At 39.3% G+C, this 16838-nt stretch overlaps 3 protein-coding genes and 1 long non-coding RNA gene across 5 annotated transcripts; 2 read left to right on the top strand and 2 right to left on the bottom strand.

Moving 5' to 3' along the window:
* Positions 1-2496: 2496 nt before the first annotated feature.
* LOC116928384 lies at positions 2497-4824 on the bottom strand. 2 transcript variants are annotated; one of them, XR_006650477.1, is made up of 5 exons: positions 4405-4824; positions 3881-4036; positions 3168-3789; positions 2667-3105; positions 2497-2603 (listed from the first exon to the last, which is right to left on the bottom strand). XR_006650477.1 is itself a non-coding variant. In XM_045178076.1 (3 exons), the coding sequence occupies exons 1-3, from the start codon at positions 4512-4514 to the stop codon at positions 3666-3668; spliced, it is 390 nt and encodes a 129-aa protein (XP_045034011.1). In that variant the 5' UTR covers positions 4515-4824; the 3' UTR covers positions 3154-3665. The 2 variants fall into 2 exon arrangements, 1 of the variants encoding a protein (XP_045034011.1); XM_045178076.1 differs by lacking the exons at positions 2497-2603; positions 2667-3105 and having other exon boundaries at positions 3154-3789.
* A 243-nt stretch (positions 4825-5067) lies between these two features.
* Positions 5068-7056, top strand: LOC116934343 (T-complex protein 1 subunit theta). Its single transcript, XM_032941899.2, is given in 6 exon segments — positions 5068-5275; positions 5341-5360; positions 5362-5648; positions 5711-6159; positions 6224-6664; positions 6734-7056. Coding segments are annotated over 6 exon segments (1557 nt in total). The 5' UTR covers positions 5068-5104; the 3' UTR covers positions 6923-7056.
* A 3637-nt stretch (positions 7057-10693) lies between these two features.
* LOC123475435 lies at positions 10694-10969 on the bottom strand. Its single transcript, XR_006650478.1, has 2 exons — positions 10848-10969; positions 10694-10756 (listed from the first exon to the last, which is right to left on the bottom strand). It is a non-coding gene; the product is annotated as an uncharacterized LOC123475435 (long non-coding RNA).
* A 1545-nt stretch (positions 10970-12514) lies between these two features.
* Positions 12515-14570, top strand: LOC116936347 (T-complex protein 1 subunit theta-like). The gene is given in 5 exon segments (XM_045178074.1): positions 12515-12722; positions 12788-12807; positions 12809-13089; positions 13152-13600; positions 13665-14570. Coding segments are annotated over 5 exon segments (1266 nt in total). The 5' UTR covers positions 12515-12551; the 3' UTR covers positions 14010-14570.
* Positions 14571-16838: the final 2268 nt, after the last annotated feature.

Genomic DNA, 16838 nt, shown 5'->3' with positions numbered 1-16838 from the left:
CCATTTGCCTGCTAAAGAAACTTGCAAGCATGACTGTATAATCTTGTGGACGGCTATTTGGGAAGTCTTCCAATAGACAAGTCTTTTTTTTTTGAACTAGTGAAGATAAAGGAAAACTTTAACTGAACCTTGTTGCAAATGTGTGTTGCGTGTTAAAATTCAATCAGTTGGAAAAAGATCTGAAAAAGATATGTCAGAAGTGGGATTTGAACCCACGCCTTCTATCGAAGATCAGAATGCTTAATCCCTTCATTTACAGGTAAGCTGTTCGCTTGAGTCTGGCGCCTTAGACCGCTCGGCCATAGGATCGAATATAAATAATGAGCGCAAAAACTACAAAAAACTTCTTGTCCAAAATTTTTTTGTTGATGAAAATTGTCCTAATTATTTTACCGAAATGGATAGCCCTTATTAAGAGCTATCCATTTCTGTAAAATTTATTAATTTTGGTCTTATAGTTTTCCCGCAAAAAAGTATTTAAATATTACCTATTATTGGGGGGTGGGGATTACCGGATACCTGCTAAACCGCACCGACCTACTGGGAAAATGGAAAATTGGGGTTACTCTTCCAATAAGTACTTTTTAAGCAATATTTTTGCAGAAATGGACATATCTTTTCAAGGTATATCCATTCCTATAACTTTTTAAAGTTTTGGACTTATAGTTTCCCCGATCATTACAAGATCGGGTTTTGGAACCGCCAAGGCGCCAACCAAAGGCCCATGGGATGACAATCTACACTAATTTAAGAAAACACACCGGTACTTAATTCAATCTATTATATAAAATGAAAAAAACTATTAATGTAAGTAAAAATATTGTATTTGTAAAACTTAATAAAGAACAAACAATAAATGTAAATAATAAAAATACACGAAAGAAACAAACAAAATCAAAGCGGCAGCCCCAGGGTGTAACTAAAACTCGGGGGTCGGGGCTCGGGGGACAAAAACTCGGGGAATGGACTCGGGGGTCGCCATTTTCCCCGAGCTTTAGTGTGTCCAAACGGGGTGACGGGTAAACAAAAAAAGATTAAAACTCGGGCAATGCACTCGGGGTTTTCTTTATAAAAGGAAATCAATTCTTTATTAAAGGAAATCAAGTTTTTGAAATGAAAAGTGTGCTAGTTTGACAGCAATATGGCAATTGAGTTGTTAAAAAGAAAAAAGTAGTATGTTAAAAAAATATAAGTTTTATTATGATGTTAATGAAAAATTTTCTTCTTGTTCTTGTAGTTAATTGAATTAATCATTTAGGCAAAAAAACTATAAACGGATTAAACATATTCACTTAGAGATAAAATAAAAAATTTATAACATTTTACTCACATTGATAACGTGACATAAAATATAGACTTGAACCGACATACTCATATCCATAAATCTCTGGATGTAGTCCTTAACCAACGTAGGGGAGAACGGGGTCAACTTGGACACGGGTCATATTGGACAAAGACCCTAAGTGCTACATGTTATAGAAAAAATTTTTTTTTTTTTTTAATTTTTGTATAGACTGCAATGTTTAACGTTCTAGAAAAAATATTGATTAAAATCGAATCATTATTGTTCTTGTTATCACAGAATTTAAAAAATGGCCCTGTTTGATGTAATATTCTTCCCTATTACTGTAAGCATTTTTAAAGTGAAAAACACTACAAATGAATAAAATAATGATATGTGAAATAGCCAATTCATTTCTTTAATGATTGATAAAAAACTTAAATTTTAATGCCTTTCCAGTGTTAAGTTATTAACGAAATACTAAATAGCACCGGGTTGGGTCATTTTGGACACACAGTTTTGGGGTCATATCGGACAACTTCGATATTGGAGTGGGAGGTGCTTGTGGAGAAGCCATATACGCCCGTTTGACAAATCGATACTCGATACTCTGTTAAGCCCTCCCATTTTACTCTACCCGCCTACAAATTGTCCATTTCAGCCCCCTATCTCGTAAAAATGACATAACTCTCTATTTTTCATTTCTATTGCAAATATTTCAATATGAATGAATAAAATATTGAATAAGCAGTCTACCCATATTTTTTTAAATTTATTTTATATCTCCTTATGAGGAAAACTGGCAGTGTCCAATCTCACACCGTCCCTGTCCAGTTTCGCCCCGCCGTTTAAATAAAAACTAAAAAAAAACGACTTCATTAAAATCCTTATAGCTCGTTTATTTTAAGACTTAAAAATTACAAAAAAATTGTGGAGTTACCCAAGAAGGTACTGCACCATTAACTAAAAATAAATATTAAAAAAAGAACATAGACATCTAAATAAAGAGGAAAGAAATTTTTTGTCCAGTTTGACCCCGTTCTCCCCTACCAATACCGATACAAATTTAGTGGTAATGGTGAAATGAAATTATGAAAATTTTACTTGCCTCACCCTAGATTCCTCCGGGAAACTAATATCCTCTCAATCTAGACAAAATACTTATAGGGAAACTAATATCATCTCAATCTAGACAGAATACCTATCGGGAAAGTGTATTTGAAAATGTTGGTTGAACAAAAAAAGTAAAATATCATAAAAAGTAATAAAATTAAACAATTTGTCTACAAAATTTGGAGGACCGATGTCCTTTCTGTTTGCACTGTAAAAAAAATCTAAATTTTAAATTATAAAAAGATGAAATATTTTCTGAAATAAGACTTACCACATAGCATTTGCTACGCCTAAGCACATTTTTTTCAGGCTTCTTCCTTTTTTTCTTGTTTTTCTTCGCTGGAAGGATGGAATTAGGCAAGGGTGAGGAAGAAGGGGGTGGAGAATTCTGTCTGGTGTTTAAGAAAACATAATAATTTATAACATAATCCTGCTAAATAATAATTTAATTAATAATTAATTAGTTAGTGAAATGTGATTATGAAAATATTACTTGCCTCACCCTAGATTCCTCCGGGAAACTAATATCCTCTCAATCTAGACAGAATACTTATAGGGAAACTAATATCATCTCAATCTAGACAGAATACCTATCGGGAAACTGTTTTTGAAAATCTTGGTTGAACAAAAAAAGTAAAATATCATAAAAAGTAATAAAATTAAACAATTTGTCTACAAAATTTGGAGGACCGATGTCCTTTCTGTTTGCACTGTAAAAAAATCTAAATTTTAAATTATAAAAAGATGTAATATTTTCTGAAATAAGACTTACCACATAGCATTTGCTACGCCTAAGCACATTTTTTTCAGGCTTCTTCCTTTTTTTCTTGTTTTTCTTCGCTGGAAGGATGGGGTTAGGCAAGGGTGAGGAAGAAGGGGGTGGAGAATTCTGTCTGGTGTTTAAGAAAACATAATAATTTATAACATAATCCTGCTTAATAATAATTTAATTAATAATTAATTAGTTAGTGAAATGTGATTATGAAAATATTACTTGCCTCACCCTAGATTCCTCTGGGAAACTAATATCCTCTCAATCTAGACAGAATACTTATAGGGAAACTAATATCATCTCAATCTAGACAGAATACCTATCGTGAAACTGTTTTTAAAAATCTTGGTTGAACAAAAAAAGTAAAATATCATAAAAAGTAATAAAATTAAACAATTTGTCTACAAAATTTGGAGGACCGATGTCCTTTCTGTTTGCACTGTAAAAAAAATCTAAATTTTAAATTATAAAAAGATGTAATATTTTCTGAAATAAGACTTACCACATAGCATTTGCTACGCCTAAGCACATTTTTTTCAGGCTTCTTCCTTTTTTCTTGTTTTTCTTCGCTGGAAGGTTGGGGTCAGGCAAGGGTGAGGAAGAAGGGGGTGGAGAATTCTGTCTGGTGTTTAAGAAAACGTAATAATTTATAACATAATCCTGCTAAATAATAATTTAATTAATAATTAATTAGTGATGGCAAAACTACTTACAGCACTGTAGCAGCTTTTTGCGCTGCATGAAACTCCCGGACTAATCTTTCCATTCTGGAATGTTTTGCCGAAACCCATTCGTTGGCTTCGGGGGGGTAACCTTTAAATTTAACAAAATACCAGACGCGTTTTTGTCCCTTTTTCTCAGCAACTAATCTAATGCAGATTAAATATAATATAATGTTGTTGAAAATTTAAAAAATATATACAGTCATGCTTGGAAGTTTCTTTAGCAGGCTAATCGGTCTATATCCTTCTATTTCTTTTTGATGGAGGGGATACTTTTTGGTGCCTACCGTACCCCTTTATGCTATTTCTATTTCTCTTTCTTTGCAACCCGCGAAAAAAGTGCAAAATTAAAAGTAGGAAAATTGACTGAAACGTAGAGGAAGAGAAGAATGGAAAGAAAACGAGGGTATGGTAGGCACCATAGTATCCCTTCCGTCCAAACAAAATGAAAGAATATAGACCCATTTGCCTGCTAAAGAAACTTGCAAGCATGACTGTATAGGAAAAAAACTTACTTTTTGTCAATGATTTTTTCTACTTCGTAATACATTGCACTAACTCTTAATGTTCTTTTCCTAGTCGAGGTGAAACACGAACTGAAGAGGTTCCTTTGATGATTGCCCATCAATTCCCTAAGAGATTTTCTTATTTTCCCCCCACTGTTGTCCTCTACAGTAGCGCCATCACAGAAACAAACCCATGGGCCTAAACGACACTTGACCTACTTTTTTATAGGCAACTTTTGTTCCGTAATTGGCCGTTTTTTTCGCAAATAAATAGATAACTTGCATTGCAATCGGTCGAAAATGACGCTCGAAGAAGGGATTTGAATAGACCACGCCTTCAAGGAAGGAGGAGTCTACTACATGTTGAACAACACAACTTGGTCTCCGCGAGACGGTCTTGAAGGGTCGAGACCGTCACCCGTACATCCCAGTGGGACTGTTTCTGCTTTACTATTGGCTTCCCCTCGCTCCCTACCCATAAGTCCTCCTATCGTTGCTTTCTGCTTCCCGCTCCCACATTTTTCTGCTCTGCTCATAAAATTTTTAGCGGATTGCCGCCTTCATTTGTCCTGCCGAGCCCTTATTATGGGGAAGGTTTAGAAAAAATTCAAAAAATGTGTCCTTAAAGAATCAAAGATTCAAGAATGTCTATAAATGTTTTAATGGTAATAAACATAATGAGTTGAAGTAACATAATTTTTCTTAATAGATGTTTCAAGGTTTAGAAGAAGCAGTTATCAGGAACATTGGAGCTTGCAAGCAGTTAGCGGAAACTGTGCAGACAGCATATGGTCCTATTGGGATGAACAAAATGGTAATCAATCATCTGGGAAAACTCTTTGTGACAAATGATGCTGCAACTATCATCAGGGAACTCGAAGTATACACTTTCTCATCCTATTCGTTGACATTCTTTTGATTACAAAGTATTTCACAATTGTTCAGGTTGAACATCCAGCTGCCAAAGCAAAAAGTTGGTGATGGTACAAATTTTGTCATCATTTTGGCTGGGGCTCTGTTAGAGCAAGCTGAAGCTCTTATCCGAATGGGCTTAACTCCCAATGAAATTGCCGAAGGCTATGAAAAGGCTTTGGAGAAGGCGCTTGAAATTCTGCCTAATTTGGTTTGCCAAACTGTTGTGGATGTTCAAGACTCGGACGTCATTACCAAAGCCATTAAAGCTGCTATTATGTCCAAGCAGTATGGTAATCTGCTTGATCACATGGTAACTCCTCTGATCACAGAAGCTTGTGGTGCGTAGAAAACAGAAAATTAAACCTTGAAGTGTTCTAACCTTTTCGGAATTTAAAAACAGTGGCCATCTTGCCAGACAAGAAAACGACCTTCAACGTCGACAACGTACGTGTTTCAAAAATTCTGGGTGGCAGTTTGTACCAATCGCAAGTCGTTCAAGGGATGGTCTTTAAGCGCCAAGTTGAGGGTGATATCACGCGGGCTGAGAAAGCCAAAATCGCGGTCTACACTTGCCCCATTGATTCGGTACAAACTGAGACAAAGGGAACCGTTTTGATTCAGTCTTCGAAGGAGCTAATTGATTTCTCACGCGGAGAAGAGAATATGCTGGAAAAGGAAATTGCTGCTATCGCAGCCACTGGCGTAAAAGTTATCGTCTCTGGTGGCAAGATCGGTGATCTCTGCTTGCATTACCTCAACAAGTACGGTATTATGGGTGTCCGTCTTCAATCCAAATTTGATCTGCGTCGGCTGTGCAAGTCCATCAATGCAACTGCCCTTCCGCGCTTGGTAAATTTTAAATTCAACTTTCGTTATTTAATTTGTGGTTAACGTAGTGGGTATCGTTTATTAGACTCCACCGTCACCTGAGGAAATGGGATATGCTGACAACATTTACACCGATGAGTTCGGAGATACCGCGGTCGTCATTTTTCGTCAAGATGAGAAGGAGTCGCGTATCGCTACTATCATTGTTCGTGGAGCTACCGACAACTTCCTAGACGACATCGAGCGAGCTATTGACGACGGGATCAACAACTTTAAAGTCCTCTCGAGAGATGGTCGTCTTGTACCCGGAGCCGGAGCGACGGAAGTTGAATTGGCTAGGCAGATTAACCAGTTTGCCGACAAGTGCCCTGGTTTGGATCAGTATGCCATCCAGAAGTTCGCCCAAGCTTTGGAGACTTTTCCCCGAATCTTGTCTGACAATGCTGGACTCAAGACGACGGAGACAGTGGCCGATTTGCTAGCGGCACACCAGGAAGGAAAAGCTAATGCTGGCATCTGCGTTGACGTTAGTTTTAATTATTCACATATTTTAGAAAACAAACCGGTTGTATACGTGATTTTGTTTATTTGTTAGGATCAAGGAGGCTTGATTGATGCTGTCGAAATCGGAGTGCTCGACCTGTTTGCGGCTAAATATTGGGGCATGAAGTACGCAACCGCAGCAGCTTGTACCGTTCTTCGTGTGGATCAGATCATCATGGCCAAGAGGGCGGGTGGGCCGAAACCTCGTGATGCTGGCGCACAAGATGCCGATGACGATTAAAACGCTGTTTGAACATTACGCTTTTTTTTTTCTTTCTCGCATTCGCTGAGTTCCACAGTTGCATTGCTATCTCTTTGAACACTAACCACACTTTTTTGTCCAGCTTTGTTCGCGAAGTACATTCATAAAAACTAGTTGTTTTTGAACTTATGAATGAATTTACTGAACGCTTGTTTTCAGTAAGAAAGGATCAAACTGGCCTTCATCGGTGTTGAAAATACTTCAAAATGCAATTAGTTTAAATTCGCCAACTTTTTTGGATGGCTGGAATTAGCCCATACACTAACGTCATCTAAGCAAATATTTTATGTAACAAGAATGTAAGTTGGGCGAACGACAAGATATATAATCTTGTGGAAGGCTATTTGGGAAGTCTTCCAATAGACAAGTCTTTTTTTTTTTAAACTAGTGAAGATCAAGGAAAACTTTAACTGAACCTTGTTGCAAATGTGTGTTGCGTGTTAAAATTCAATCAGTTGGAAAAAGATCAGAAAAAAGATATGTCAGAAGTGGGATTTGAACCCACGCCTTCTATCGCAGATCAGAATGCTTAATACCTTCATTTACAGGTAAGCTGTTCGCTTGAGTCTGGCGCCTTAGACCGCTCGGCCATAGGATCGAATATAAATAATGAGCGCAAAAACTACAAAAAACTTCTTGTCCAAAATTTTTTTGTTGATGAAAATTGCCTTAATTATTTTACCGAAATGGATAGCCCTCATCAAGAGCTATCCATTTCTGTAAAATTTATTAATTTTGGTCTTATAGTTTTCCCGCAAAAAAGTATTTAAATATTACCTATTATTGGGGGGTGGGGATTACCGGATACCTGCTAAACCGCACCGACCTACTGGGAAAATGGCAAATTGGGGTTACTCTTCCAATAAGTACTTTTTAAGCAATATTTTTGCAGAAATGGACATATCTTATCAAGATATATCCATTCCTATAACTTTTTAAAGTTTTGGACTTATAGTTTCCCCGATCATTACAAGATCGGGTTTTGGAACCGCCAACCAAAGGCCCATGGGATGACAATTTACACCAATTTAAGAAAACACCGGTACTTAATTCAATCTATTATATAAAATGAAAAAAACTATTAATGTAAGTAAACATATTGTATTTGTAAAACTTAATAAAGAACAAACAATAAATGTAAATAATAAAAATACACGAAAGAAACAAACAAAATCAAAGCGGCAGCCCCAGGGTGTAACTAAAACTCGGGGGTCGGGGCTCGGGGGACAAAAACTCGGGGAATGGACTCGGGGGTCGCCATTTTCCCCGAGCTTTAGTGTGTCCAAACGGGGTGACGGGTAAACAAAAAAAGATTAAAACTCGGGCAATGCACTCGGGGTTTTCTTTATAAAAGGAAATCAATTCTTTACAAAAGGAAATCAAGTTTTTGAAATGAAAAGTGTGCTAGTTTGACAGCAATATGGCAATTGAGTTGTTAAAAAGAAAAAAGTAGTATGTTAAAAAAATATAAGTTTTATTATGATGTTAATGAAAAATTTTCTTCTTGTTCTTGTAGTTAATTGAATTAATCATTTAGGCAAAAAAAACTATAAACGGATTAAACATATTCACTTAGAGATAAAATAAAAAATTTATAACATTTTACTCACATTGATAACGTGACATAAAAAATAGACTTGAACCGACATACTCATATCCATAAATCTCTGGATAAAGTCCTTAACCACCGTACCAATACCGATACAAATTTAGTGGTAATGGTGAAATGTGATTATGAAAATATTGTCACACTGGCTTTGTATTGTGTCACATGAACATAAATCAATACAAGTAGTGATGACCTTAAATCTAGACAATTATTCACTTTTAACTAATAACAATAAGGGATGACCATACCAAACTCGGAGAGCGTCTGAAGACTCCAGGGAACTACTCCTACGGAGCCTAGCTCCGGGAGCTCACCCGATGGAGACTCATCTAACGCAGATTCAGGGCAGCGTTTTATACCGTCGCGCGAATTACTCCCCTTCCGGACTGCATATCTGCGTATCTTTCTTGGAGCGGACTTCTCCCGATAATTTCTTCACCACGATCGCAGCTTTGTCCAAGGAGCGGATGACTCATCTCTGCGAAGAGATAACCAATATCCCTTTTCACCCGCGACAGGTCCCCCTTCTTCAAGACAGGCGACCCGACTGTACTAATCTTCTGCGATCCACGAAGGTTGATGAGACTAAAAATCAGCTTGCGTCCTCTTGGCAAATAAGGGACTTTTACTCCTTCGTTTTTCTTCTTTCCGGTTGCGCTTACTTGTTTAAATGTTTCTTGTATTTCCCGGATAGTCTTAAGGATCTTTTCTTTTTTTTTTTTTTTTTTTTTTTTTTTTTTTTTTTAAATTTTAACCGAATGCCTTCGGCCATGAAAGAGGCGCTGCAATCGCATATCTTCCGGCCGTTTGAGATTTACCATTTACTCGTTCGGGAGCCTTGCACAATTGAACCAGCTCCTGGAGGCGTCATCAAAATACTTTTCAAAATTATTATTTTTTTTTTCCAATATCACCCCATCTGTTGTGGGTAGAATATTCTTCAAAGCGCTCCATCAATTGGTGCGCAACTTCTTCCGAACTTTTTCGGAATATCAGTGAGCTAATAAATTTTCTGACACCTTCCATAGCTTGTCTTTGCGGCTGCTCAATATGCCTTGATGGCACTACAAATTGTTGTCCCACGGCCGGAACAACTGGACTCGTCGCCGCTCTCAAATCGATCTCGGTTTCTGGATCCGAGTCTAAGCCTCTTGCAGTCTCGACTGATTCACCCTGACTGTCAGCTTCTTCGGTCAAATGGTCCGGAACGCTTGACAGTTCTCGAAGCGGATGTAATCGTCGGCTGGGGTCTCTTGGGCAACTAGGTAGCCGTGGGTTGGTCCTCTTCAGCATCGGCTAACAATGACTGCAGCATGACTTCGTTTACTCTCAGGCAACGAGCTGCGTCTTCAACAATTGCCACAAAGCAGCACAAATTTGTTACTCACGGGTAACGGACTGTATCTCCACCAATTGTCACACTGGCTTTGTATTGTGTCACATGAACATAAATCAATACAAGTAGTGATGACCTTAAATCTAGACAATTATTCACTTTTAACTAATAACAATAAGGGATGACCATACCAAACTCGGAGAGCGTCTGAAGACTCCAGGGAACTACTCCTACGGAGCCTAGCTCCGGGAGCTCACCCGATGGAGACTCATCTAACGCAGATTCAGGGCAGCGTTTTATACCGTCGCGCGAATTACTCCCCTTCCGGACTGCATATCTGCGTATCTTTCTTGGAGCGGACTTCTCCCGATAATTTCTTCACCACGATCGCAGCTTTGTCCAAGGAGCGGATGACTCATCTCTGCGAAGAGATAACCAATATCCCTTTTCACCCGCGACAATATTACTTGCCTCACCCTAGATTCCTCTGGGAAACTAATATCCTCTCAATCTAGACAGAATACTTATAGGGAAACTAATATCATCTCAATCTAGACAGAATACCTACCGGGAAACTGTTTTTGAAAATCTTGGTTGAACAAAAAAAGTAAAATATCATAAAAAGTAATAAAATTAAACAATTTGTCTACAAAATTTGGAGGACCGATGTCCTTTCTGTTTGCACTGTAAAAAAAATCTAAATTTTAAATTATAAAAAGATGTAATATTTTCTGAAATAAGACTTACCACATAGCATTTGCTACGCCTAAGCACATTTTTTTCAGGCTTCTTCCTTTTTTTCTTATTTTTCTTCGCTGGAAGGTTGGGGTCAGGCAAGGGTGAGGAAGAAGGGGGTGGAGAATTCTGTCTGGTGTTTAAGAAAACGTAATAATTTATAACATAATCCTGCTAAATAATAATTTAATTAATAATTAATTAGTGATGGCAAAACTACTTACAGCACTGTAGCAGCTTTTTGCGCTGCATGAAACTCCCGGACTAATCTTTCCATTCTGGAATGTTTTGCCGAAACCCATTCGTTGGCTTCGGGGGGGTAACCTTTAAATTTAACAAAATACCACACGCGTTTTTGTCCCTTTTTCTCAGCAACTAATCTAATGCAGATTAAATATAATATAATGTTGTTGAAAATTTAAAAAATATATACAGTCATGCTTGGAAGTTTCTTTAGCAGGCTAATCGGTCTATATCCTTCTATTTCTTTTTGATGGAGGGGATACTTTGGTGCCTACCGTACCCCTTTATGCTATTCCTATTTCTCTTTCTTTGCAACCCGCGAAAGAAGTGCAAAATTAAAAGTAGGAAAATTGACTGAAACGTAGAGGAAGAGAAGAATGGAAAGAAAACGAGGGTATGGTAGGCACCATAGTATCCCTTCCTTCCAAACAAAATGAAAGGATATAGACCCATTTGCCTGCTAAAGAAACTTGCAAGCATGACTGTATATGAAAAAAACTTACTTTTTGTCAATGATTTTTTCTACTTCGTAATACATTGCACTAACTCTTAATGTTCTTTTCCTAGTCGAGGTGAAACACGAACTGAAGAGGTTCCTTTGATGATTGCCCATCAATTCCCTAAGAGATTTTCTTATTTTCCCCCCACTGTTGTCCTCTACAGTAGCGCCATCACAGAAACAAACCCATGTGCCTAAACGACACTTGACCAACTTTTTTATAGGCAACTTTTGTTCCGTAATTGGCCGTTTTTTTCGCAAATAAATAGATAACTTGCATTGCAATCGGTCGAAAATGACGCTCGAAGAAGGGATTTGAATAGACCACGCCTTCAAGGAAGGAGGAGTCTACTACATGTTGAACAACACAACTTGGTCTCCGCGACTAGGGCTCGGCCCCGGTTCTTGAAAACCCGGTTTACCCGCGGTTCGTCGCCAAAAAAAGTCGCCCATGAGCGATCCGGGTAGTCTATTTGCCAAAGTGGGTAGGCTGGGCGGATTTGATGGGCAAACCGGGTATACCCACCGCCATCTTGGAAAATGGCGGCTTGCAAAGCCCCAAGTTAAATTAAAAGGGAGGGTAGCAAAAAAAATTTTTTTTTGGCGGGAAATTCAAAGGGCGTCACTTGATTTCAGGGATAAACTCGGGTAATCGGGTAGGAAATCGGGGATAACCGGGTTTTGAACCCGGGTAATGGAAACGGTTTTCGAAATTGTGTTACCCACATGGTACCCGGGTAGGTAGTGGGCACAAAGTCTTAGGAACCGTTACCCACCGGATCAAATTTTTTTGCCGAGAAGACCTACCCATTCACCCAAATACCTACCCATTGGACACGGGGCCGAGCCCTATCCGCGACTCCGCGAGACGGTCTTGAAGGGTCGAGACCGTCACCCGTACATCCCAGTGGGACTGTTTCTGCTTTACTATTGGCTTCCCCTCGCTCCCTACCCATAAGTCCTCCTATCGTTGCTTTCTGCTTCCCGCTCCCACATTTTTCTGCTCTGCTCATAAAATTTTTAGCGGATTGCCGCCTTCATTTGTCCTGCCGAGCCCTTATTATGGGGAAGGTTTAGAAAAAATTCAAAAAATGTGTCCTTAAAGAATCAAAGATTCAAGAATGTCTATAAATGTTTTAATGGTAATAAACATAATGAGTTGAAGTAACATAATTTTTCTTAATAGATGTTTCAAGGTTTAGAAGAAGCAGTTATCAGGAACATTGGAGCTTGCAAGCAGTTAGCGGAAACTGTGCAGACAGCATATGGTCCTATTGGGATGAACAAAATGGTAATCAATCATCTGGGAAAACTCTTTGTGACAAATGATGCTGCAACTATCATCAGGGAACTCGAAGTATACACTTTCTCATCCTATTCGTTGACATTCTTTTGATTACAAAGTATTTCACAATTGTTCAGGTTGAACATCCAGCTGCCAAAGCAAAAAGTTGGTGATGGTACAAATTTTGTCATCATTTTGGCTGGGGCTCTGTTAGAGCAAGCTGAAGCTCTTATCCGAATGGGCTTAACTCCCAATGAAATTGCCGAAGGCTATGAAAAGGCTTTGGAGAAGGCGCTTGAAATTCTGCCTAATTTGGTTTGCCAAACTGTTGTGGATGTTCAAGACTCGGACGTCATTACCAAAGCCATTAAAGCTGCTATTATGTCCAAGCAGTATGGTAATGAGTCATTCTTGACTCCTCTGATCACAGAAGCTTGTGGTGCGTAGAAAACAGAAAATTAAACCTTGAAGTGTTCTAACCTTTTCGAAATTTAAAAACAGTGGCCATCTTGCCAGACAAGAAAACGACCTTCAACGTCGACAACGTACGTGTTTCAAAAATTCTGGGTGGCAGTTTGTACCAATCGCAAGTCGTTCAAGGGATGGTCTTTAAGCGCCAAGTTGAGGGTGATATCACGCGAGCTGAGAAAGCCAAAATCGCGGTCTACACTTGCCCCATTGATTCGGTACAAACTGAGACAAAGGGAACCGTTTTGATTCAGTCTTCGAAGGAGCTAATTGATTTCTCACGCGGAGAAGAGAATATGCTGGAAAAAGAAATTGCTGCTATCGCAGCCACTGGCGTAAAAGTTATCGTCTCTGGTGGCAAGATCGGTGATCTCTGCTTGCATTACCTCAACAAGTACGGTATTATGGGTGTCCGTCTTCAATCCAAATTTGATCTGCGTCGGCTGTGCAAGTCCATCAATGCAACTGCCCTTCCGCGCTTGGTAAATTTTAAATTCAACTTTCGTTATTTAATTTGTGGTTAACGTAGTGGGTATCGTTTATTAGACTCCACCGTCACCTGAGGAAATGGGGTATGCTGACAACATTTACACCGATGAGTTCGGAGATACCGCGGTCGTCATTTTTCGTCAAGATGAGAAGGAGTCGCGTATCGCTACTATCATTGTTCGTGGAACAACCGACAACTTCCTAGACGACATCGAGCGAGCTATTGACGACGGGATCAACAACTTTAAAGTCCTCTCGAGAGATGGTCGTCTTGTACCCGGAGCCGGAGCGACGGAAGTTGAATTGGCTAGGCAGATTAACCAGTTTGCCGACAAGTGCCCTGGTTTGGATCAGTATGCCATCCAGAAGTTCGCCCAAGCTTTGGAGACTTTTCCAAGCTAAATTAGATGCATTTTTTCTAGTGGATGAATTTTAAGCGGGAAAATTTAGTAGACCTATCAATTTTCAAGTTCTATTCAGCCAGTCATTTAAAAAGACTTTAAAAGACCTGGTCTCAGCTGATGCGCCAGTATGATCCGGTTTTTTGCATATTCTGGCGCGCTAGTTGATTAAATTTATTGCTTTTTCCCCATGTACTGTCCACCTGTACCGCCTTTTCGGCGGCTTCCTCTCTCGCGAAAGTTCAATTTCGACCATGCGTTATTACTTTAATAAAATGTCCTTATTATATCCGCCAAAGATGATTGAGTAGGAGTTAGATCCACCTCCGAACTCAAAGGCAAGTTTATTTGTAAAGGTCAGTCATCTCGGGCTCTGGTATTTGAATAATAGAAAAAAGAAAATTCGCCCATAAAAAACGCCAGTGCTATATTTCGGTATCTGTTTGTTGCAGCATTTCTACCATTTTAACCAAAGAGCTATGTGTATTCTAACAGAATAACCTTGAATATGAATATCCTATTTTAATTTTAGCCATTAAATATATTCAATAGTTATAAAGTATGATTCTCATCCTTTGAAAATGACCGACAATTTCGATCCGGTATAACCTAGATTCAGTTTACGTTCACATAAACGATTTTAATAAGTGGCGCTCTTTTATCCTATTTGTTTTGCTTCAAAAAAATCAAAACCTTGTTATTAAAGCAAGTGCGTAATCCAGATTAAATAATTGCTGATAAAAAATTTTCCGGGTGACAAGTTTCGAACTTTCGTAAATCGCGTACGAGTCGCGCACTATAGCACGGCGCCATGCTATACTGCAAGCAATAGTAATACCTAAGCTATTTAAACAGGTGACCACCGAAGAAAGTTTTAGTTGGGATGTGCGGTCCTGGCACAGTGGCTATCGCCATTCCCTTGTAATGTAGTTTCCCCGTGTTCGATTCCCGCCACCTCCAAGTTTCCCTGCCCTCCATGCTCTCCCCCCCGCCCTCCATGCTCTCTCTCTCTCGCCCTCCATGCTCGCCCTCCATGCGCTCTCTCTCGCCCTCCATGCTCTCCCCATTGCTCCTAATGCATGTATGACTGTATGTGTCTATATTCAAGATTCATCGCATCGCAACTCAACGCTCAAGATATGCTTCAAATGTTCCAGCGCAAGATATGCTTCAATTGTTCCAGCGCAAGATATGCATCAAATGTTCCAGCGCAAGATATGCCTTAAAGCAGCCGCCTATAAATAAAGGCCATCTATAATTACACGACACCACCACGCAATAACAAAACTACACGTATGACACTAGCACAACAACTAGACACCTTACACACGATGCTCGATCTAGTAGTACGTTCACTACACCATAAAGATCGAACCCGGTAACTTGGTAGAGAATTGGTAGCCCGTAGGTTGTTCGTAAGACTCCCCATGGCTTAGGGACACCGCCATAGCGAAAGCGTGAAGCGACCCCTAGGTTCATGGATGCAGGCAGCTTATCATCGAGCCATGACCCAATTCGAAACCCGCAAAAACCTTTTTACTTTTTTTAAATGCTGTGCTTAATGCGGATTGGCAGGCAGCCCATGGGTAGACCCATGGGTAAACCGAGGCCAAACCCATGTGTAGACCGGGTCCGAGGCTCCGAGCTCTACCTCCGAATGTTGGTTGTCAGCTTGATAACGTCGTCTGCTTGACTACGTCGCCTGCCAGCACTTGTATCAACCTACTTACTGAACTTTATTTTGTTAAAAAAATTGAAACGCACGAACGGTAAAGGGCTTTTTTGAAGAAAGAATCGTTTAGTTAACGCTTTTTTTTCCTGTTCCGTTCGATGGCGGTGTAGGATGTTAAGTTACCTACCCGATAAATGGATGATCTGTTGCTATCATTTCGGGTTCAGAAACAGATCGGTTTCGGTGCGGTTCTTCGGTGGGATCTGTTGGATTGGCCGCCATTTTTTAAGATGGTGGCTTAAAAACTACTTATGAAATTAACTACTAACATTAATGAATTTAGCATTTTTGCACCTTTTTAAAGTTAGGAAACATTTAATATTCGAGTTTAATACTTTTCGCGTATTTTTTAAAACTACAAATTAAAATATGTTTAGGTTATGGCAACGTTGGCTGTGAATTCTAGTACCATAGCCTTTATTCTCTACATCTGTCATTCTTAAAAAAGCAAATTAAAAAAAATTTGACAGTTTTTTAAAAGATAAGTTTGAATTTTTGCATTACCATTTTGATTCTTACTTTTTAAAAATTTAAAATTAATAAGTGCCAAACTAGGTTATAGCAATGGTCATATTTTTGGCTAGAAATCGGGTAAATAGTCCGGGTAAACGGGTAAAACACCAGTGTAACCGGGTTTTTAGAACCGAGTCCAGGAACTGGTTCTAGGATCTGGGTCCCTTTTTTGTTTGGAACCGGTTTGGATCTGTTCACCCACGGGTAAGAAAATGGACGATCTGCGATCTGTCACAATCCGCACCGAAAGTCAGAATTATCTACCCGATTTCCAAAAAAGCTACCCGATCGGTGCGGGGCCGAGCCCTAAGACCAACTTGAACACAAATAGGGATCGGCCCCGATTAGCCATAATCGGGTTAACCGCCCCGCCCCGGTAAAAGTCAATCGGGGCTGAATCTTGTTACCATTTCGTCAGCCAGGGCGGGGCTTGGCAAAAATCTTGGTTAACCCGCTTGCCCCGACGCCATTTGCAAAAATGGTGACTGAATTCAAACTTCGAATTTGGGTCGGGTTATTTTAGGGGCAACCGGGGCGAACTCCCCGATTTTCATCATAATGATGGATTTCGACTCGATCGATTAT

This window comes from Daphnia magna, linkage group LG8, assembly GCF_020631705.1.
Source record: "Daphnia magna isolate NIES linkage group LG8, ASM2063170v1.1, whole genome shotgun sequence".
Lineage (NCBI taxonomy): Eukaryota > Metazoa > Arthropoda > Branchiopoda > Diplostraca > Daphniidae > Daphnia > Daphnia magna.
The sequence above is the reverse complement of the archived record's forward strand: the minus strand, read 5'-3'. Positions and strand labels throughout refer to the sequence as shown.